This window comes from Pelobates fuscus, chromosome 3 (genome assembly GCF_036172605.1).
Source record: "Pelobates fuscus isolate aPelFus1 chromosome 3, aPelFus1.pri, whole genome shotgun sequence".
Taxonomy (NCBI): domain Eukaryota; kingdom Metazoa; phylum Chordata; class Amphibia; order Anura; family Pelobatidae; genus Pelobates; species Pelobates fuscus.
The window spans coordinates 113,734,158-113,759,134 of record NC_086319.1 but is presented as its reverse complement, the minus strand read 5'-3'; the positions used below and the strand labels follow the sequence as shown (position 1 = coordinate 113,759,134).

General features: G+C 39.5%; 1 protein-coding gene across 2 annotated transcripts in view; it reads right to left on the bottom strand.

The window, feature by feature from the left end:
• The window catches only part of FNIP1 (folliculin interacting protein 1), a 91,713-nt gene extending 74,899 nt beyond the window's left edge, over positions 1 to 16,814 (bottom strand). For both annotated transcript variants that reach the window (XM_063447428.1, XM_063447430.1), the window contains exon 1: positions 16,594 to 16,814. In XM_063447428.1, the coding sequence (XP_063303498.1) occupies positions 16,594 to 16,682 (89 nt within the window). In that variant the 5' untranslated portion in view covers positions 16,683 to 16,814. The remainder of the gene's footprint in view (positions 1 to 16,593) is intronic.
• Positions 16,815 to 24,977: the final 8,163 nt, after the last annotated feature.

Here is a 24,977-nt window from a genome sequence, read left to right as displayed (position 1 = left end):
TACCCCACATTTAGTGGTAAAAATTAAAATAAAAATTGTCCCCTATAGTTTTAAAAATACGCTAAAGTAAATACATTATGCCATACGGACACTTTTCATTTGGCAATGTTGTCACAAATCTCTGCTAATGTGATCAAGCTGTTGGAGCATAATATAAGCCTTGATCACATCTGATGACACCGTGCAGCCTAGTGAACGCAAAAGTTTGGCCACAGTAATAAAGAGCGGTTTGTAATGCTCACACTGTAGCATGGCACACAGCTTACCCAGTTTGAAGCTACTAATTTGGTCCCAGATGACAGAAAAGACTGCCAGTTTAAAAAAAAATAATAATACGGTAATAATAATAATAATAATAATAATAATAATAATAATAATAATAATAATTACCAGGGCATACACATTACAAGGAAACAAAAAAAAACTGAAAGAAAGAACTTTTCTATTGTTATTTTTTATCATATATACCTTTATAGTCCTGTGATACTGGCACTGTATCTCTATATCGTATAAGGCAGAACATGTTCGACACAAATACACAATAAAAGCTAAAATTATAATAAAAATGTAGACTACAAGAGTAAAGACTTCACAAAAACGCTACTTCCCTATTGAGTAAGAAAATTATGGTGAATTCCAGAAACTAGACTTCCTGTAATGGAGATTAAAAATGGTAACGCCATAACCATTTTCTAAAAATAAAAAAACTCTTCATTTTAGTTTAAACGAGAAGAAACACCAGACTAGTAATACACTTCCTCCTTTGCCTTGTGCTTCAGTTACAAATATGTGGGTTGTATCTGTAAGAAACAGAAAGTAGCCACAAATGCGACCTTTTTTTACCGGACAAGTATCGGTTGAAAAGAGAATAATTCACAACAAACTGGAAGGTACACACACAGTTCGATGAGATCACTATAAATGCATCACTTAGCAATAATATGTACACATTCACCTAGCCAACCAAGGTTTATATTTTGGCGTAAGGAAAAAAAAAACAGGATAAAAAAAATAAAGAAACAAATACTATTACACAATTGTGTTTGTTCCTTTTTATGTATTTTGCTGCAAGGAATATTTGACTAAATCGTGATTAAACACACAAATTACTTTTTTGCTTGTTGGATTGTTTAACATTGCTTGCACTTATAACCCTAACATTTTTTTAATCACATGGCATTCACACATTTTAATTAATTTGAAGAGGAATTAAATATATTAAGATTTGGTGTAAATTCCTAATATTTATAATTGATGGTTTATAGTGGTGTATACTTGTGGGGATGCACAAAGGTAGTAGTGATTCTATTTGGTTTATATTGAGCAGGTTTTAGTTGCATGTTTTATTGAAGGAAATAACAAATGAGAAAAAATATATACCTGCCTATTAAAAGGCCTTTGTACCGTACCAAAACATTGCTGTGATTGTTATTTGATTACTAATACTAAATGCTCTGTATTTGAAAGCAAGATTCAGGAATGCACTATTTTCTCCTCTAGTTAAGTATAATGTGATTCAACAGTAGCACCCAGACATTGTAAGGAGGGCCACATTTCTAAACTTTCAAAAAAAAAAAAAAAAAAGCCGTCAAAGTTATGTTTTAGATTGGTGCCAATAGAAACCCTTTCTGGTTGATATTCACTTTATTATTGATACACTGGTCTAACATTAAAGAACCAACACAAGCTGGGAAGAACAACAGACGATTATATGTTTCTCCATACCAGTTTTTCTGTGTTTTAATTAATATTCTCTTTAATTAACAACGACATTTGGAAATACTGTTACTGAAGTGTAAACCATGATTAGACATATACAATTCACATAACTTCCTTACGCAATTACTGGAATGGTTTTGTGCGACCAAATGCTTCCTAATGCTTTAGGGACCTGCAAGTCTCATGATAACATGATGATATTTTCTCTTTTCTGTTCACAACAAAATAAAACATTTGATATGATGATATATATAGATAGATATATATATATATATATATATATATATATATATATATATATATATAAATAAAAAAAGAGCCAAAACAAAAAAATCCGACACATTTCAATTTGATTTCTAAAACTTAGAAGGAATAAAAATTATGGGAAAAGGGAATTGTAGATTACAAATTGAAATTCATAGAGTCTTCAACCAACAGTGACCTAAAATTCAAAGCAACAGAAAATGATGCAATTTAGTATCTCTCAAATAAGGATCACCTGCAAGTACATCCGCTAGGTTTTCAATTTTAATTACACTAGAGCAGCACTGAAAGCACATTTCTTGCTTTAAGACTGTTTGCCTCTTTCACAACATTCAAGTGAAGTGCGCACAGAGCATAAGGAAAAAAAAAAAAAACAATATTCCTCACCAATGACCGGGTATAAAGTGAAGATGCGCCCCTTTTAAAAACTTCTAATATTCATGATAGCAGGGGTTTCAGATGGAAGCAGTCCCTTTTTTTTTTTTTTAGCTCGTCCCCCACCCCTTATATTCATTATTTGTTGGGTATCTTCCTTCTGACCAGCCCTGTTGTAAAGTGAATGACATTATGTAATAGCAATGTGAATCAGATTTCGGCACACGTTGATAAGATTCTCGATACCTGGAACTATGCCAGGTTTTGTACCATATAGCAGCTATTCTAAAAAGAAACACCCAGAGGGAAAACAACTTTTTTACAGCTTATTCCAATTAATGGTTGAACTAGGGAGTTGTAAATAAGGTAAGCCACAAAGGCAAACAAACAAAGTATTACTAATGTTAACCACACTATAAACTACGCACGGTGTGAAGGTAAAGACCTTTCATTCAAGGAAGCAACGCTACAGAGAGTCTGATAAGAGATTCAAAATATTTACACTTTGTAAGGCACGATGTTGCTATACATCTAGAAAGTGCAGGAACTTCAGAAGAATTATTTTATATAGTGCAAAATCTTTACACACATCAACAATGCATAAAACCACCATACATTTTCAGAGCCAGAGTATTACATTTTCACTTTTAGTTGTTTTTTTTAAATTATGTATATTGTTTGTTTTTTTGTTTGTTTTTTTTGTTATTTAAAAAAAAAAAAAAAAATTGCACATATTTATCTGGCTGAGCAGCTAAGTTGGGTCAGACTCTACTGCTATCTGACCAACAGCTGCTCAACAGAACTTGTGCAGTGAAAGATGATATATTATCTACAAATGGGTGAATGATGTGGGGACTTACAACAATCACGGAGGAAATTGAAAATAATAGATTTCTGCAGATAAAATGCTAAAATGATATCTGCTAGAAATCTGTTTTTACAATGTACTGAGGGCATGGTGTTCTAAAAGTATGATGGATACCTGAAGGCGCGTTCTTATTTACAAATGAGAGTATCAGCCATTTTGATTGCCATCTACATACACGACGGCTTCAGGTGTTTCTACTGAAACACCTGACTATTATGAATTTCGAAATTATCTGAAGAACTGATAGTACTGAAGCATATCGGGGCTAGTTTGCAAAGACATTTAGGAAAAATTTGAGTCAGAAACTCAGAATTGATATTTTGATAAACATATCCATTGAAGAATAAAATAAGATTTTGGTTCTCTTAAACAGATGCACAATTGTAAAATGCCTGGATGGCGTATCTATCCATATATTTAAAATAAAAAGTACATTCAAAAAAGAAACAAAAGCAGAGTTCAGAGCAATGGGAAAGTCTACAGTAATTTCAAAATGTCACATTTTTAGTAATGTCTTTCCATTCCTCTTTATGCCGTTCTGTAAATGAAAGTCCTACATACGGATATAGTGATATACGAAAACTGTAGGCCCATAGGATTTCAGTCAGGCATCTGACAGCCAATGACACCTCACATCTAACAAGGCAGAAATGATTCATATGTAAATAGGAAGAAGTGTGGTTTAGCCCAGAGGGTTTCATTCAGTATCTTCTGTGTAAAGTATTCCTGACCTTACCACATGTATTAAATTCAAGCTACACCAAAATAACCAATGGCAACCTAAGTTATGATATCGAAAGCATGGAGAATGGGACAGGGCTTGGATGTGTGAGGTTTTGCTAAAGCGCCAGTATATCTCCCATCTTTCCTTCTTTTAGTGGACGATTAATACTTTGCATATGCTGTAAGTGAATCAAGTTTACTTGACAGGTTGGAATCTGAAAAACACTGTTTAATTGTTGTTTGATGCACCATACAACGCAAAAGATTTACACAACCAGATTGTGATGCCTTGATATTGCCCCTTCCTCCCTTTCCTTTTGTTTGGTACCATTTACCTACTTTTGAAAATATTCAATTAAGATTTAAATATGAAAAATTAAAAATTAAAAACCAAGACTAAGAAAAGCTCATGTGACAGAAGTCCAGACTGAAATATGACCGTGCAAAGTCAGATCTTCAATTTTTGGAGCCGTGCATACTATGTAGTAGCCCACATTTTTCAAATGTATATCATCTAACAGCTCTGACATTTCAGTATAAATGCAAGTGCAATATAAGGGCAATTTTTTGTAAAACTGAGAACTGGCAGGTCTGCTTATACATCAGCTAGGGAAGGGAATTGGAGGACGATGAATGGTTGAGATCTGTGTCACTTCCATTTTCCTGTAGACATCACTATAACATTGGATGCTTATATATGTTTTATTTTCAAACACTTTCTTTTTTTTTAAATAAAGTGTTTGTTTGTACATTGCATAGCTAAACAGCTGTTTACACAAAAGTACAGCAAAATAAATTGACATGTGTCAAACTAAATTTCTGCACAAAAATGTGTTAAATTGAAATAAAAGATGCTGAAGTACTATTGTCTAAATTATATTTCCACCTTAGAGGGTTTAATGAGAAAGATGTGAGAGACATTATATACAAAAAAAAAAAAAAAAAAAGGAAGAAGAAACATGCAACTACAGCAGTAATGAGTTAAGAAGCCTTCAAATCAGAACTCCTCCGTGGCTTAGCCAGGCTTGTCATGACAGGAGATGAAAACAGCCACCATGGCTGCCACTCAGTCTATGCCCACCAAGGGCAGGACACAGTCCCACAAAATATTAAAATAGCACTACTGTGCAGTCTCCATTCCTTCCTAGGGTGGCTGTTAAGCTTCTAAAAAGAAGCAAACCTATCACAATCCCTTAAAGTAAGGAATGTGACTCATCACATGCAGAAGGGAACTGCAGCTTGACAATTAGGATATTTTTAGTACATAAGAAAAAAACATCTTCCAATTTCCTTCCTTTCTACTCAAGTGAAAAAAAATAATATGTATTAGCAACCAGTCATGAATGATCGAAGCATGAGAAACAAGCAGAGTAAGTATAAGGCAGTTACATAAAATAACGAAGAGAAAAAAAAAAAAATGTTCCTTCCCTGCTGAGAATTGTTTCTGCTTTACTGATTAACTGATTTAAAAGAAGTTAAATGAATGTTGAGTTGTCCTCTTTAATAGCGAGGTGTTGAACACCCTCTAAAAAGTAATAATAAATGTCAGCTTATCATTATTAGTTAAATGTGACGTCAATCTAGTCTATGAAAGTGCAGGTTTTCCTCTGATATTATTTCAAGTCAATGTCAACTAACTTAAAAACACCATGTGCAGTGTGTGGGTAGCGATCTGAAACAGTCTCAGAGTTCAGATCAGATGCCTTGTGGTTCTAGTGAATTACAGAATTTAAAACAAGCATGCTAAAACCAGAAAATGTGACACCAAAAAGGTGGGCAGCAGGGATTTTCCTTCTGCTTCACTGCTTACTTTAATCACGCATACAGCATTATCAATAAACCTGTGAATTCCCCTTCCACTGTTATGCATGCATAGCTCACGATAGACCCCGAAGGCTTAAAAAGAGAATAGAAAGAATGCAGAGTATTTGAATGGGTAATTTGAATAAAGATGATGTCAATTCATCTTAATATACCAGTAAATATTTCAGATGAGTAACTAAAAAAACCCCAAACATAGCTAACAACAAACTGCCATTAGGAAAATCAGTCTACTATTACTTGAAACCAATGCGTTCCATTTTGTACAACATATTCAAGCACGTTTATTCCGTTATTATAAAAAGAGGTTTAAAGGTTAGCACTTCAGCTCCAGGAGCCAATGTCGCTGCTGAAGTCTCGCGCATGCACAAACTATAAGAATAAATCTAGAAGGAAAATGATCACCATTTTTTTCAATTCAGATTTTTACCCCCATGATGCCAGATATTTAGTTTTTTATTCTAAATGCTTTTAGGGTGCCAATCTGGTCAGATATCTCATCCAGCTATAGGTTTCTCATAAACCACCGCTCAGTATTATCACTGTAAGTATATAAAACACAACTGCTCAAGCAAGAATATGGAAGTTGTACTGTCCTTGCACATCAGAACTACAAGGAGAAGTCAGTCTGTATCTATGCATTTAATATTATAGAAATTTACAGATCACAAATTATCCCAGTTAAAAGTTGAAGAGATCAAGGCAAGCAACAAGAGACTTTCAGAAACGTCAAGTTAGGATGAGATCTGATTTTTTTGCCTTTAAGAAACTGTTCAGGATATTTTATACAGCTGATGACATAAGAGGGAATCAGGAGAGGAGTCAACAGCTATGGATTAAAAGATTTGCTCCTTGATCTTCAAGGCACATCAATCCAAATTTACCTTGATATTATGGTTAAACACCCATGTGGGATCCCTTTTCCCCACACATGAAGAGAATTCTAAACACAAAAGAACAACAAAGGTGAAACAAACAATAAGTACGTTCGTGGAATAGGAAGAAAAGTTCCAGAAAACTTTTCCATATAAAGTCTCTAAAAGTCAATTGGAGAACTAAACTTAAATGAGAGGTATTGAGGTGTAAGACTATAGCTACCATCTCCTTTATAACTTCTAGAAGTTATGGTATAAGGTCAGTTACTTTGATAAAACATTGTAAAGCTCTATAATACTTTCAAATAAGGATGGTTCTTCAAAAAAAAAATATATATATATATATATATATATATATATAATCTCAACAATATAAGGGAAAGGTTCATTCCCAAAGTCCCAAACGCATTTCAACAGATGGTGTCTTCAGTGGGATAATTGTGGGCTCCTCTCCTCCCATTTTTATAAATTTTTCATCAATGAAATCAGAATTTGGTGGTGGAATGTATTATCTGTGCCAATTCCATTAGTAAAAAAGGTATAAAAATGGGAAGAGAGGAGCCTACCATTATCCAACTAAAGAAGCCATCAAGTAAAATGCATTTTGAACGTATGCACCATATTCCCTTATATTGTTGAGCTGTGCTTTTATATATGCTTTGTTTTTTGCAATTTGAGTTTTATCAGGCAATACAATGTATAGAATGTACCGCATACGGTAAATTTAAGATGGTTAACAATAATATTATAATCTTTGTAAATTTAGTAGGATCATAGTTACACAGCTGAAAAGAGACTTGCGTCCATCAAGTTCAGCCTTCCTCACATATGCTTTTGCAGTTGATACAAAGAAGGCAAAAAAAAAAAAAAAAAATAGTTTGAAGCGCTTCCAATTTTGCAACAAACTAGGAAAAAATTCCTTCTTGACCCTAAAATAGCAGTCAGATGTCTCCTTGGATCAAGCAGCTATTAACCCACCAATTAGAAATTATATCCCTGTATGTTATGTTTTTGCAAGTATTTATCCAATTGCAGTTTAATCATCTGTATAGACTCTGACAAAACCACCTCTTCAGGCAGAGAATTACATATCGTTGTTGCTCTAACTGTAAAAAAATAAACACTTTTCTTTGCCTTAGATGAAATCGCCTTTCTTCCAGCCTAAATGTGTGACCTTGTGTCCTATGTATAGCCCGGTTTCTGAATAGATTTCCAGATAAAGGTTTGTACTGGCCTCGAATATATTTGTATAACGTTATCATATCCCCTCTCAGGCTCCGTTTTTCCAAACTAAACAGATTTAAATTTTTTAACCTTTCTTCGTAACTAAAATGCTCCATTCCTTTTATCAATTGTGTAGCTCGTCTCTGCACTTTTTCTAGTGCCATGATATCTTTCTTTAGAACAGGTGCCCAAAATTGCACAGCATATTTAAGGTGTGGTCTTACCAGCGATTTATAAAGAGTCAAAATTATATTTTCATCCCGAGAATTTATGCCCCTATTTATACGACAAAACCTTACCGGCCTTACCAACTGCAGATTGACATTGCATATTGCCGTTTCATTTGTTGTCCATAACAATTCCCAAATCCTTCTCGTGTGTGGTTATCCCTAATTTACTACCATGTAGGGTGTAAATTGCTTGTACATTCTTAACCCCGAAGTGCAAAACTTTGCATTTCTCTACAAGATGTTACATTTTGACCTGTGATATGTCTACAATCTTAAGTTGCCCCCATCAGAATTCATTGTTAACCCATCTTTCAATAAGGGGGGATAAAAAAATGTAATACGAAAACCAAGCAGGGAAGGGTAGTTAAGGTAGGGGGAAACAGAAGGATATTTGAAAAAAACCTTTGTTCAAAGAATTTCACATTAAACAAGCTGTACTATAGGGGAAAGAAGCAGGGGGAGCTGGGAGAGGGGTCCTGTGCATACCATTGTGAGTAATGTCTTGTGAGATAGAAAAATTCCTACTTACATAAGTTTCAAGAAAGGTCTGGGTATGTCTAAAGTTAATAGGGAGAGTAGGAAAACTTTAGAACTATGTTTTAGCCTGTAACCTCGTGGGCCAGGTTGGCTATATCTTTCCAAAATTCCATTATTGAATGACATGACCACCTTATGTGACGCATTGACCCAGTGTCTGGCATCTCCAGCATTAGTTGCTTACATTTGGGTAGATTTTCACCAATATAGTGGGTACCATAAACCATCTATATAGTAATTCGTGTGTGGTCTCAAAGTGTGAAGCACTGAGTTATGTCTCAGCCCAAGTCTCTATTGCAGCCCTCCATGTACCATCAAGGCGGTTTAGTGGTGTTCACAGTAGTGCTTGTGTAACATGCTGAGAGGGTTTTGCGAGTTGGGAGCTGGTGTAATCACATCTTTTCTAATGAGGTTAAATTAGGTTAGTATTGGTTAATTGAGTGGTTAAGAGGTTTGGACCAGTAGCTAATAGAGCTTTCATTAGTAAGAATGAGAAGGTGATGCTAGATGGAAGAGAATATGTGGACTGCAAGTCCGGCCATGAGTGTAGGCCGTGTGCTGAATGTAGTTGGTATAGATGGGAGATTCCATGTTGATGCCAAGTTTGGTAATTGAATGATTATAAATGTGAAATGAGCTTATTGGAGAATATTTTATGCTTTTGGTTTTATTGATTTAATAATCAAATACATGTTTTATTCATCCCTACTCAGAGGAATCATCCTTCTTTGAAAGTATGACAAGCTGACTGAGTTTTATCAAACGTACCTGGCCTGATACCAAAACCTCCAGAAGTTATAAAGGACAAATACATCTACCATCTCTATACCTGTCATTTAAGTTTGGTACTCAAATTTGCTTTAAAAACTATACGTGAAAGAACATTCATTGACTTTTCTGAAAATTTCTTCATATTCTACAAAAGGTATTAGTTATTGTTTGCTTTACCTATGTTGTTATTTTGTGTTTATAGCCATTTAGATAAATGACTAGAAGACTTGGAGGCAAAGCTGGAACTCTGCCAAAAAAAGTGGCACCTCCAAACCCACCTTCAAGTCATTCAAACATTGAAATGCATACACACAGTATATATTTTTTCCTGGAAAACATTCTATCTAATTATTAAGTCTTAAACTTCACACAGGGTTAAATTTTTTGTTTACATATCATAAAACTGGTTACAAATACATGTCTGTTCGTCCACCCATTGTAAAGCGCTGCGGAATTTGACGGCGCTATATAAGTGGCATAATAATAATAAAACAGTTCATGTGTATCCTTGGTCAGCTGTTGGACAAGAAGAGTGGGATATTTTTTATTCCTTTGATGCTTATACACACAGGATTTATATAAACAACACAGGTAAGAGAGTACTGTACCAGTATAGGATGATACAATGTTTACAAATGTACAGTAAAAGATCATACCACACAACATAGGTATTACATCAACAGGTTTGTAGATGATACATTATGTATAATATAAACCCTCCTGTCTCGTAGGTGGTCAGCAGCCTAGTTCACTGATGGCTATAACTGCGGACGATGTGCCGCCATAGGCCGGGCTAAATACCCAGAGCCATAGTGGAGCTACGTCTAGGTGCATGGGATCCCGTGTAACGCCCTACCTGTATGGACATCGGGTTATTTGCAAGAGTTCCCAGCACCGGGCTGGAGTAGAGGACTATAGTAAGAAAGAAAAAAGCGAGAAAGAAAGGAAAGGGAAAGATCTAAGCAGGTGGTTTACCCCTGTGTTGGTGGAGTTGGTGAGTGGTGGTGTTGGAGTCAGTCCATGTGGGTTCAATTGGTTGCAGACGGTAATGTGAGAAGGGGCCTACCCAGTCTCCATTCGCCCTCCGTCATGGGTCTGAAGCATCATGGACTACAGTTACGAGGGTATAGCTTGGCCTCCCAACCATTCTTCCCATTTGCTCCATTGGTTCTACTGGAACACTGATGAGCCAACTTTTCGTACTGGTCGTTAAGAGACACCTGTTGAACCACCTCACCTGGTTGAGTTGCAACATGTAAATGATTTGTGTATCGTGAAGGCGCAAGACCTGGCACCGTCCAGTATCACTTAGCCCAAATCTTTCCCCCACTCTTTGGTATACTTAGGCATGGGGTGTTTGGTATGCCACAGTAACGTGTCATAGCAAACTGATATAACCTTCCTTTTCGGTATAGTACCTGTGCACATTTTTTCTATAATGGACATGGTTTGCACTGTGGGCAGGGTGGAGTATCTAGGTTGGTTCATTTTCTTCAGTAGGGATTTCAATTGTAGGTATTGAACAAAGCCCGTCTGGGGTAGATCATCTTTCGATCTGAGTTGGGAGTAAGCTGTCAAGCTTTCTCCGCTCCAGATTTGGTGGTGAAATTTTAGTCCCCTATTTTCCTACCGCCTGCTATCAAAAGTAGGGATAAAGTATTTTTTTTTTTTTTGAATTTGACAATTTTTATTTTTGTTGTTAACGGGGGGGGATACAGAAAGGAAAAAGGGGTTAGGCATACTTGAGACATTATTGACCATTGACATGTGTTAAGTTTAATAAGCATTATATATACAACTGTACAAAGTAAGGTGAAATCATTATTAGTTGGCAGCCTAGTTTCACAAGATGAGTAGGCCTGTCAGGTTTGGTTAGAGTTGGTGTATGTTAGCGGGTCTCGGTGAGTGGAGGGCAGGATGTTATCCCATGCCTTACTTATTATTGTATGCCATTGTAAGTTCGCTTATGTGTGGACGGGAGGGGGGAGAGGAGTGGAGGTAAAAGCAAAGAGGGTGTGGGTAGGGGTGAGGGGTAACAACAGAGTGTGAGAGTGCATAGCTAGCTACGTGGCGTGTCGTGCTTGTGATTGACTATGTGTCGGATATGTGTTTCGTGGTGCCCTGGGATGTGGTGACGTAGTTCCAGTCAAGGAAATTATGTGCTTGGTTCAGGAGTGAGTAGTTCTTATACGTTAAGAGGTTCAAGTTGGGTGTTGTCCCATAGTTCCCATGCTTTTTGCCAGTAGATGTTTCCCTGTTTTCTCTTCCGTGCCAGAATTTCATAGGTTTTGGTATTGTTTATCACTGTGATGCATTGGTTTATCGTCGGAATGCTTGTTTTCTTCCATTGGCGACTAATGAGTATAAGAGCAGCAATTATGATGTGGTACGTTAAGTATCGAAGGTGCAGGTGTGGCATTTGTGGCAGTAGGAGGAGTAAAAAAGTCTCTGGCGAGGCGTCGAGGCGAACTCCGGTGCAGTGTTGTATTAGGTTTGCGACTTGGGCCCAGAAACTGCCGGGATAAAGTATTTTAAGCATCAAATTGGCATTCTTAGCTAAATCAGACTCCAGGAGGAGAACTTGTCTTTGTGTTCATCCCATGCCCTTAACATCGCAGACTTAGTGGGTAGTGTGGTATGCATTTTTGGTCGTAAGGTCTTTGGTACCCAAAATAAGTAAGATACCACTGCCAAAGGCCAGTGGGATTCAATCTCCACCCACGGGGGTTTGGTCTTGGTGTCCTGTGCCCCGGTGACATGATTGAGGAGTGTAGCTGTGTAATAGGCGCGGATGTCTGGTCTACCCAATCCCCTGTCTCCCATTTTACTTGTGGCCGTGGATTTTGGGATCCGAGATTTGCGGCAGCCGGTAATAAACCTGTAAATGTGTCTTTGCAGTTGCATGAAATAGGACCTTGGGACATCTACAGGCAGGGAACGAAACAACAACAGTCGTTTATGGAGTAGCATCATTTTAAAGGCTGCCATTCGGCCCAACCAAGATAAAAACTTGTCTTTCCATTTGTCCATACATGAGGTGATTTCAGAGGCTACTTAAAGGTAGTTGGTATTAACGATGGCATCTAGGCTTTTAATCAGTTTTATGCCCAGGTAAACTATGTGGTCATCTCTCCAATCGAAGTCGTGGTGTTCTTTGAGGCAGTGTATTGTTTTTTGGTCAAGATTAATTGGCATTGCCTGTGTTTTAGTCGTGTTTAACTGGTTGTATTAAAATTTACTATATTCTCTCAAAAACATCTGTGAGTGCACAAAGGAATGTTTCAAGTTCAGTGATGGGGAGGATGACATTGTCTGCAAAGAGACTGAGTTTGTGCTCTGTCTGCCCTATGTGGACCCCTTGTATTGCCATATTAGCTCTAATTTGAGTCGCCAAGGGCTCGAGTGCCAGGGATAATGTATTTTGATGTTGGAAAGACATGACATTTACAGTGTAAGGGCAAGGAGCCATTTGGTTTGCGTACTTGAATGTGTAACACTAAAAATAAATAATAATGCTGACGCATTCTGTATGTCACTGTATTACATAGTACATATCTACACACAATGCCACCATAAACATGAAAGCGATAGACAGCGATGAGAACACTATGTCTAAGGTTTGTGGTTCTCAAATGTCTTATAATTATGATCTAAGAAGCATAGCTTGGCGCAAGCAAACAAGAATGTGCTGAATATCAGCTGTCTGTTGAGTCTTCCCAGCTGTAGCAGCACCTTTAATTATGCCAAAGTCGAACTACTCTACAAATGTTAAAACCATGCTTTACTACAGAAACAGTCAAAAATTGAACATCACTTATTATGGTAATGTTTGTGTGTGTGTGTGTGTGTGTTTTTTTTTTTTGGGGGGGGGGGAGGGTTTATTCCACAATAATCAATGGCCATTCATTAAAAGTTCCCTACACTATTTATTAGTATGACAACAGTATGCTTTAATTTTAAGGGTCACTGAGCACCATTACCCAATTTACCTTACTAAAAGTACTTATGAAATAGTTAAGGGGCAAAAACCCTGTTATTGCACCCGTTTTTACAAATGTTTAATTTCACAGAATAATACTTTTTTGTGGTATTAGGTTGCCTACCTTGGCAGTTAGCCAGCCAGCCAGCTGGAATACTTTCTTTCTATCCGGAAATATACATTTCGTAATTTATGTCACCGCACACAATGTGAGTTTTCTGTGCCATATTAATTGAACATCCAAATAAAATCATTAAAGGTAACCTAACTTTACAGCAAGGAATGTTAAAGAGTTATTCCAAAAACAACAAAACAAAAGTGAGAAAAAAAAAAAAAAAAACAACTTGTGCCCACTTCAAACCCCGAAAAAAACATATCTGTAATCTCATTCCAAGGCCAAGTTCTCCCTGCAGCCTGATCTTCATCTGGTGACATTATTGTCCTTTACTAAGGGGAAAGGTATGTTCTGGAAGACTGCCATTGGTTTTCTGTAACCAGAATGCTATGCTTGCTGACGACAGATGCCCAATATGCCAGAATTCACATTTACCAGCCCGGAACTCTTGGTCCACATTAGTTAATGAAGCTCTTGGAGGATGAGTTACACAGTCTGCTTCTATCAGCTGCCTGTGCAGCACACAATGAATTTGCACCACTGTATAACTGTATTAAAGGGACTCTCCAGCCAACCCGTTTTACTCACCTGGTTCCAGCGCCGGGAGCCTCGTGAAGCCGCGCCCCCTATTTCGTCAAAATGACGAAACAGGCGGGCACGAGCAGGGAGCAATCAGGTTCTTCCATTTGGAAGCGTCATTGCTTCATTGTGCGCATGCGCGGCTTCGCCACACATGCGCACATACTTCATAGGACGGCATTCATGCCGCCCTATGAAGTCCGGAGCGCACTACCGCGCATGTGCACGGCCGCGAGCTGAGCTGACTGACAGCTCAGCTCGCGGTCTTTGCCCGCCCCCTCTCCGACAGGCTGGAGAGAAGGCGCGCACACAGTGCCTTCTCTCTCCTGCACACGTCAGACGTATCTTAATACGTCTGACATGTACAAGGCCTTTTTAGGGCCCTACATGATAGGAAGTCCCTCTGGTGGCCGTCTGAGTGACGGCCACTGGAGGTATTCCTATCAATCAATGTAAACACTGTATTTTCTCTGAAAATACAGTGTTTACATTAGATTGCCTACAGGGAGCTATAGATCTCACCTGAACAAATACATTAAGCTGTAGTTGTTCAGGTGACTATAGTGTCCCTTTAAACCCTCTATAGAAATGACCCATATTAGCTAAATTGCGCATGATCTTGACGCAGTGAATACAATACTGAAATAAAATATTATCCAGCTTTGTCCATCTTCTCCATAGATTGGTGTCATGTGAGGACATTTCACAACAAATAGTTTTATTTAATAATAAAAATTAAAAAAAAATTTAAATTAAAAGGGGGGGGGGGAATAATATAAAAAGGATTTAATACAGGATTGTTTTCTGCACTGATAATACTCTGCAAACACAAAATGCTAAATAGCATAATTTATCTAGTCTGCCCTAAAGGGGTAAAAGCCACGGTTCTCCTTTGATTAATAAAATATTTATACAGTAATGTAAAACTATGCTCACACACACGATTCCTGAAAGAAAATGTCACATATTATAGAGATGCAAATTATTTAATGAGGATTGATGCCACTGAAACATAGTTTATCCTACTATGCAACTCCCGAAAAATACAGTGTAAATTCTAAATTGTACGTTACTGGTGCCAAAGTCTACATTGCATACTGTACTTTAAATATTTTACGTGGCATGCCCTATGAATTATAAACACCAAGCAGCTAGATTCAAATGGACTTCAAAAATACACGTGAACAAAAGTAAACATACCCATGATTGTAAACTGTAACATATCCTATATTTGCTAAAACCATCGACTGTTAGAACCTTTGTAGCTCAATAAGAGTAATCTCTCCACAATACTCAACACTCACTGATACAGGTTTTCAGTATTTATTTTCCATCTAAGCCAGTAAAAGTTGTGCCAAGTAAAGTATATCACACATCAGCCTTTTTACTTTAATACTGTGATTATTAAATTACCACATTATCAAACATCAACATACAGATACTGAAGTAACATATTGGAAACACTTATTTGTCTGCCTGGGCATCATGGAAAAACAAAGCTCACAAAAGATGGAGTCCCCAAGATTTACCAATTGGTGACCAAAATTTGGATTTTCAACTGTTGTAGTCTTACGGCTCCCATAATGCTTTGCCGGCCTTCAGTCAGACAAAGAATTAAGTAGAAGTTCTACAACCGCAGGAGATCTTCTGTTTGACCACTACTGTCTGCATCAATCTCCACTGAGTGTGTTTTGAATTGCAGGCCTCCTGTATTATTGGACTACAACTCACATAATTGTCTCTACATAACTTTGCAAAAATAAACAAACATGGACTTTGCAGTCCCGTAACATCTGAGGACGCAATTCAACAACTTAAATTTTATTTTATTTCAAGAGAGATATATATATATATATATATGAAATAAATATAAAATGACACGATACATACTAAATATGTCCAATGTAAAATCGGCACACTTACAAATGTAAATATAAAGTTAAATATAACCAATGTAAATGTCTTAAGGTAAATACAGCAATGAGTCCTGTCAAACCTATGGTCAGAATACTAACAGACAGTACTTATACACAAGTTCAGGACTAGGCAACCGTTGACACTCCAGATGTTACAGCCACAAAGCACTGGCAAAGATAAAGTCCACAACATCTGTAGTGCTGAAGTTTGCCTACCCCTGCTGAAGTTTGCCTAGCTTTATCCATCTCTAAGTGGCACACCAGGTATCCAGCTGCCTTCCATAAAGATGGATTACAACTCACCTGATCAGCCATAAGCAACAGCTGTAAACACCATTTATTTAAAATAAATAATGCTTCAATCATGTCCAGCAGGCAGTGAGGACACCCCAGCCGTCTTGGACTACATTTCCCATGATGCACAGCTAAACTGTCAACTGTTTTCTGAACAATAATATGTCAAAGAGTTTGCCAAGTAAATAAATGCATTAAACGATGGAGATACAAAGCATCAAGAAACCTCCACTAGAGTTAAAAAAATAATAACTAAAACATAACATAAGGCATGTACAACAAGTAATGCTGTAAGCACAATACCTGAACACATAGTCGTCCCTGGGGTCTCTGCTGGGAGAGAGCTGCCCATTTCTTTTGTTGAAAAGCTTTTGGAAGAGAGTGGGTGGCATGGTGTAGGAAATACCCAAAAGCTGGGTGTTATTAACTCCTTGTGCGAGGCATTGAGCCTGGCACCCTGCTCCCACCGCACAGCTAGTGCTGCCAACCTGACTCCATCAGTGTCACGGTCATATGACTGACTCACAGGCAAACCCTGCATAGACAGTCTGCTGCTAACTGGGCGGGGCCAAGAATACATCACTCCCAGGTCTGCCAGCCACTTCCTGGACTGACAGGGGAGAGAGAGAGAGACATTACAATGCTACTTTGTGATTGGTCGATTTCTCTATAAAGCTCCGCCCCGTAGAACGAAGCAGGTTTTTGTTGTGTTCTAGTGTCGAATGTGCGTGAGCGCACGATCTTAGTGAGTCACGTGAGGTGGGGAGATGGAGGGCCTCCAGCAGGGAGGTCACATGACCATGAGTCTTGCTCAGCCCAGTGAGCAAGCGGTCTTTGTTTAGAACGGTGTTTCCTTGTGTGTGGGTGGAAGTCTCAGTGGAAATGCCTTGTTCTGAGGTATCACTTAGTTTCCTTACACTCCATGCCCGATTTTGTTTTCGTCTACACTCATAAAAGAGAAAAAAAAATACTATAAGGGTAAATCCTTACATACTCTGAACTGTAAGGAATTCAAAGTGAATTTAGGGAAAAGTAGTTAAAGTGGACAAATTCCCAGTCCGCTATCTACCTCTAAGATCAGTCCAAGACATTGTGCTGCCTGGGTCCAATGATGAAATGCGTATTTGTTAGTGACAATGTGGGGGTGTTTGTGTTAGTTACAGAGAGGAGGCAGTGTGTGCTGGTGACAGAAGGGCAGTGTATGATGTGACTGTGTGTGTGGGTGACAGCGAGGGGGCTGTATGTGTCTGTTGGTTACAGTGTGTGGGCTGACCATGGGAGGGGCAGAGTGTGTGTGTTGGGGGCAGTGTGAAGGTGGGCCAAGGGGTGGGAGGCTGTGACATACCTTTGTTTTTAAAATCATAAATTAGCTCTCTGGTCGGCAGCTCCACAAGATGCAGAGCTGCAGACCATGTGATAGACGTCTTGCAACGTTCTGGGAGCTCGCAAGACCTCTATCATATGGTTAGCAGCTCTGCACATGGTGGAGTCACTGGGCTCTTTCTCAGGCAGACTGATTTAAGGGTCCAGCGGCTTGCCCTCCTGGTCAGGGGCGTCACTGAGGGGGGGCCCTACATCATGCAGTGCCCCCCCCCCCCCCCCAATTGAAATTGAAGTCGGGAGCACTGAGGGGGCCCCTACATCATGCAGTGCCCCCCCCAATTGAAATTGAAGTCGGGAGCACTGAGGGGGGCCCCTACATCATGCAGTGCACCCCCCCCCAATTGAAATTGAAGTCGGGAGCACTGAGTCTCCCTTCACAAGGCGCAGCAGCACTGTCACTGCACTCTTTTCCCACGAGCGGCCAGAGGGGGCACTGTGCTGGGAGGAATTTCTCCTGGATCACAGAGAGCAGCGCAGGGGAGAGACAAGCAGAGGAAGCTTAGCTCTGCACAGGCATCCAGGCAGCTGCTGGTAAGTGTAAGTCTGTGTGGGTGGAGCTCAGTCTGTGTGGGTGGGGCTTAGTTTGTGTGTATGGGTCAGTCTGTGTTTGTATGCAGGGCCGGCGTTTCCTAAAGGCCAAGTAGGCGGCCGCCTAGGGCGGTTGCTTAAGGGGCGGAGTCAGCCCTGACTTTATATTCAAGTTTGCTCCACGGCTGTCCCTCCATTATTTTGAGTGTGTAGCCGGCCATGTTACTTACATTGCTGCTCACTAGCGCCTGGTAGAACACCGGTCCGGCGGCACCCACGTCAGCCCTCAGAGCCAGGCCCCCTCCCAGGCATCCAATGCTGAAGCAGCGCGAGGGCGCTTAAAGGAACGCTATAGTCACCTAAATTACTTTAGCTAAATAAAGCAGTTTTAGTGTAGATCATTCCCCTGCAATTTCACTGCTCAATTCACTGTCATTTAGGAGTTAAGTCACTTTGTTTCTGTTTATGCAGCCCTAGTCACACCTCCACTGGCTATGATTGACACAGCCTGCATGAAGTAAAAACTGGTTTTACTTTCAAACAGATGTAATTTACCTTATAATAATTTACCTTATAATAATTTATCTCAATCTCTAAATTGAACTTTAATCACATACAGGAGGCTCTTGCAGGGTCTAGTAAGCTATTAAAATAGCAGGGGATAAGAAAATCTTAATTAAACAGAACTTGCAATAAAGAAAGCCTAATTAGGGCTCTCTTTACAGGAAGTGTTTATGGAAGGCTGTGCAAGTCACATGCAGGAAGGTGTGACTAGGGTTCATAAACAAAGGGATTTAACTCCTAATGGCAGAGGATTGAGCAGTGAGACTGCAGGGGCATGTTCTATACACCAAAACGGCTTCATTAAGCTAAAGTTGTTTAGGTCACTATAGTGTCCCTTTAAATTGCTCGCTCCTGCCCCTTCCACTGTACGTGGGGGCAAGTGGGCTAGGGAGGATAGCAGAGGCGGGGCTACAAGGCTCAGGCAACATAGGAAATGCAATGGAGGTAAGATGTGTGTCAGAGAATGTGTGTTAGTCTGCTTCAGTCAGTATGTTTGTGTATGTCAGTCTGTATCGGTCAGTGTGTGTCTGCATGGGTCAGTGTGTGTCTGCATGGGTCATTGTATGTCTGTATGGGTCAGTGTGTGGGTCAATGTTTGTGTCTGCATGGTTCATTATGTGTGTCTCTGCATGGATCAGTGTGTGTATATGGGTCAGTGGATGTTTATACTTGAGTCAGCGTGTGTATTAGCCTGCATGAATGGGGGCAGCAAAATATTTTTTGCCTATGGGCGGCAAAATTGCTTGCACCGGCCCTGTGTGTATGAGTCAGTCTGTGTAAGTGCTTAAGCTCCAAGAGAGAGATACCTCTCGTCTTGTGACCTCCCCTGTACCCGATAGATAGGCAGCATTCTCAACCACCACGGATCTGATTGTGCCACCCATTCCCTGCAAGGTAAGATCAGGGAAAGGGGAATGTTCTTTTTTTTTTCTTCTATCCCACTCTCTACACCTCTTGAACACTGTACACCCCCACCAACACAGAGTACACCTTTGCATACACACACAGTGCTCCCCTCAAACTTATCTATTCACCTACATGCACACTTCTTCCCCACATACCTTCACCCCCACACATACATACATGCTTCACCCCATTACAAACCTAACCTTGTGTGTGTGTGTGTATAGATATATTGTTTATTATATATATATATATATATATATATATATATATATATATATATATGTGTGTGTGTGTGTGTGTGAAAATAAAAACAGTGGTAAACCGCGCCAAAAATATTCAAATAATCATATCATACATACATATCGTTCTTGAGTGATACAGCATGTAGAAACCTCAAAACAGATCTAATCTAATGCATAGAGTTCTTATGTAGAACATGAACTTGGAAGTAGTGAGGGGACTGCCTAGCAGAGTAAAAAGTGGTGAATGTATAGAAGTGTCCCTAACCCGGTGTAAATAAGTGTCTAAAACTATGACCGGGCACCAGTGATTCTCGGTAGGGTAGAAGGGCACTTCTAGCGGATGGCCCGATTGCTTAGTTTTGGAATGCCTGAGCGATAAAATATAGTGATCGTTCACCTTTTTTAAGTCTTTAATGGTGAGGCACAGATGTCTGATTGGGTTGTTATCGTGAACTCCCTAGGCCTCAAGAACCCATAGAATGCTAAGTACGTTGTGGTTTTTAAGACCAAATTGGTATGAGCGTCAAATGGTTGTGTTTCCAGCATGTCCGATAAAGCCTGGAATTAGATGTTCCTGTGTAGTGTGGTGATCTAATTTATTGATGCCTTTCAGTATGTTCTTTATAGGGTAAGCAGTAAGAAAAGGAGCGTGGTTTCGTATAGTGGTCATGATGTCGTGTTGTACTCCTGATAGATGGAGTTTGATTGTGTTGATGAAAGTTTAAGATGAAGGTAGCAAAATGTGGCAAATGGTACCATAGTTTGGATCGAATAATTGTGAATGTTAAATTCTACAGTGAACCGCTTAAAATGACCTTAGCTCTATTATAGGTTTTCCTAGTGTTTACGGATAATGCAGCCTTTGCCAGTTTCCTGCCATGTGCCAATAGCTGGATCAGTCCAGGATTAAGTTGTTGAATTCCGAGGTATGGGTTGGGTACTTGTTGGCCGATGGGTGAAGAATGAAGAATTCCTGAACTTTGCAACGAGATAAGGCATCAGCGGCAGTGTTATTGTAGCCTGGTATATGTTTGCTGAAGAGGAAAAACTGGTATGTGGCAGCCAACCAGGTCAGCCTGCAAATTAACCTCAAAATGGTCAATGAAGATGACCGACACTTATTAATTATATCACAGGCCGCCATGTTGTCAGTATAACATTTACCTGCCATACCTGACCATGAGTTGCCCCATGTAAATGCAGCCGCTACTATCGGGTAGATTTCGAATAATGCGGACGTTTTTGTGAAAAGAAGGCAGTTTGAGCGTCTCCTTCGGCCAGTAATCTCTCAACCAGTGATTGTTGTAAATTGCTGGGAACCCGGTGTTAGCAGCTGCATCTGTCCAAAAAACTGGGGATTGGTCAGAGGAATGAACATCGAGCTCCTATTCCAGTGTGCGAGGAACTCTTGTCACATGACCAGATCTGCCATAGCCGGAAGATATAAACGAATAGTACTGCCATCAGGCAGACCTGATAATAGGCGCAGCAGTCTAGATATAAAGACTCTAGTATGTGCCCTAAAGCATATAGAACACACGTGCAGTAATCTGCAGGCACTGAAACTATACACTCCTGCATTAAAATTGTTGCAGACTTGTGCCTTGCCCAGGAAAAAAAATGGGTCGTCAGAGCTTATCTTTTAATGTGTACTGGGGTAATTCCGTGGGTACAAAAAAAAAACAACAATGTGTAAGCGCTATGAAATAAAACAAAATACAGACAGTATGGCAGCACTTAAACCAGTGATACACAATAATGTACACAAAAATTGATAGTTACCAAGAAAAGCGCACTAAATTAGTCAGTAGATATAAAAAGAGACAAATAATAGTGCAGACTATCTGGACTAACATAAAAGTAAAAAACGCAGATCCTATGGGAGGTGGCTCTATCTGAGCCGAGCTGACATTTTCCAATTTTGTCAGTATCATTTATGGACTGCAGAGACGACAAAATGGTGTCTAAAATTCCTTTTAAATTTGAGTTGTGCCCCTGTGAGCTCGTACCCAACCCATAATCTGCAGGATGAGCTGAAAGCAGTTCAGAAGAGTTCAGTTTTCCTTGCCGTGGCTGGGAAGGGTTCTTGAAACTCATTTGGCCTAACAGGGGTACTAGGTCTAGGGGGTGTGCTAGGGGGGATGATTCTTTGCCTATGTTGGTCTCCTGGGACATACTGCAAAACAACAACAAGGTCTGATTAACATATCCCTGGTAAGCTTTGTAGAACTGGCTTTCTAACTAGTGCTGAAGCGAAAAACTATCTACTCCGTGACAGGTGAGGCTCTGCTAGTTGCCAAGCGGCAGGAGAGAGGCCCTATCTATGATTTGGGCCGTGGGGCTCGAGCCACTAACGTGGTGGAGGGGTGTTGGCCTCTCGGTGACGGTAAAGATTCAAAAACGTGTGGCTGTGACAGGTGAGGCCCTAACTATAAACCCAACAGGTGGGTGAATGCAATACTCTAACTATGATTTGGGCTGAGGGGCGAAATCTCCTTATTGAGATTGGGGAGTTGGCCTTGCGGGACCAGCTATTAGAAATATGACTAAACAGCCAGTTCTCTAACCCTGGACGGGGGCTTGATGAAGGGGCGATATGAACAAGAATTCTGAAATGTACCTAGCCAACCACAAATTGTGATTTCTAGTAACAAAGATTCCCTATGAGACCTAAAACATAAAATAAAAAAAAAAACACCTAAGTACTGTATAGTGAGAGTTCCTTAATAATATTGCTGACAGTTATATCTTTGTGACCGGGACCCGAGCATTCTAGAAAAATATAGAATTGTTACTATATTCCTGAAAGGAATTCCCATGGTGATGCCATGATATTTAGGAGTTGTATTAGCAGAGGGAAAGGAGGAAGTTGAACAAAAGGTATGTGTGACTTAAGAGACCAGCAGAGGAGTGGACATAGAATATGATCGTATATTAACAGGTAGTGAAAGTTTAAGATAAGATCGTATGATTGGTCGAGTAATGCCGTGGCCTATCGAGGCAAGACGGGAATCAAGCCCCCAGTCCCTGTTCCCCCTTCTTATGGACGAAGCGTGTCAGTGTTCAGGCTAATAGAGAGAGAGAAATTCAACCTTTTTTTTTCTTCCTTTTTTTTTTGTACCTGTCTGTAAAGCAGGAGCAAATAAACGAACAGTCAATACAGGCCTATATGGTAGAATAAAATTAAGGTATAGAATGGGCAACAATTGGTAAAATATCCTCATAATTGCCTGATGAAATGCCATACATAAGCCATGAAAGTAACCCCTTTTTAAGTGCATATATGACATGCCAACGCATATTTAACCATGACTATGTAGTTCTAATGCACGTAAGGATGTTAGAATACCTTAATTACTAAGAATAACGTACCAAGTAGAATAATTACCCTGCTCCTGACATAAACCTATATGGATGGTAACTTGTAATGTTACTTAACCTTATCGTCTAATACCCAGGCTTGTTTTGAAATATGTTGGGGAAAACCTGAGCATGGTCAGCTAGCCAGATTAGGTACAATTATAGTAAATAAAAAAAAAAAAAAACTAAATTAGCAACCAGACTAGGCATAGGCACGAATTAGCAAGGTATGCAAAAGGTAGCTATAAACAAAAGGACATTGTACAGTAAATGTAATAACCGAAATCGTTTGCATGATTTGTTCGAACACAAGTAGGGAGAGACATGGCCGAACGGCGGGAATAGCCCGAACGTGGCTATCCTCGCCTGTTACCTGAGGATCTGTTCATGTCGTTTTGAGCAAGAGGTGATTTGTCTGTAATTTCGTGTGAAACCCCACGAACGGAGTTGTGTTGCAACTCCAAGGACGCTGAAACAGGAGGTAACTTCAAACAGAGGCTGGAACCGGAAGTGCAGGTTGCCGAGGAAACGGGTGAACTGAATGCCATGGCGAAGGTATGAAGGGGGGAGTAGGGTTTTATAAGAACGCTAACTCTTCCCACAAATACAGGCCTGCGGCCTATAAACATATTTATATATATATATATATATTTATATATATATATATATATATATATATATACACATGCACACAATGCAACCCCAATATACTTACACTCACAATGCAGCCCCTATATGCACACGCACACGCTTTACAGTCCCTTTCAGCACACACACAATCTCAAAAGCTCCTATACATGAGCATGTGCTCACACTACAGCCCCTCGTTACACATAGTACACCATAAACAGCCTCCTTTATACACACACTTCACCACTGCCCCTTCTAAACACCATGGAACCGCTTCCATGCTCCCTGCAGCGGCCCGGCTTAAATGTTTCTTTTGCAGCTTAGCAAAGAGATGACAAATGCCAGACCTGGAATTTGTTGAGCTTTGGTATACTATGGTATACATAGTGATATAAGCCACTCCCATACCAAGTCCCAGTATAATAGTCAGCACCTCCCTTCACACTTCGTCTTTCTTTAAACACATTAAAACAAGCAAGAAACAGGAACCAATGAATTAGTCCAACCACACAAAAACATTGCAATTAAATCCAGTTGGAGTCCAACCAGGCAACCATCCATCAAGCCGTAACAAACCAGGAACAGGAATTCGCCAACTGAGGGGATCCCGTCAAAGGATAAGCATCAGGAATCCATGGAACGAATCCGAATCAGGCTGGGAAAAGATAAATGAACAGAAGCCACATGGTTACTTCGGTCTTTGCAACTTACTGTAAACGTAAAGCATAAGCAGCACCTTCTTATCAAACAATCATGAAAAAACCTTGAACAACCTCACGCTCAAAACATACTGACAACCAAAGCATTAGTGTACTAACCTTATTAAACAACTAACATAACAGGGAGGGAAGATGTAAACAAATTCAGAAATATACATAGGGTGGGACAATACTCACCTCTGTGTCTTTCATAAAATCATGACTTTTCGTCATGTAATAGCAAAATCATGTAATGTTATAACGACATGCAAGTTCAAAGGTGACTGACGAACGTGGATCCTGAAACGGACGGAATTGGGCTGAAATAACAGTCTAACATAAGCAGTATTGATACCGGAGAAACTGACGGAAGCCA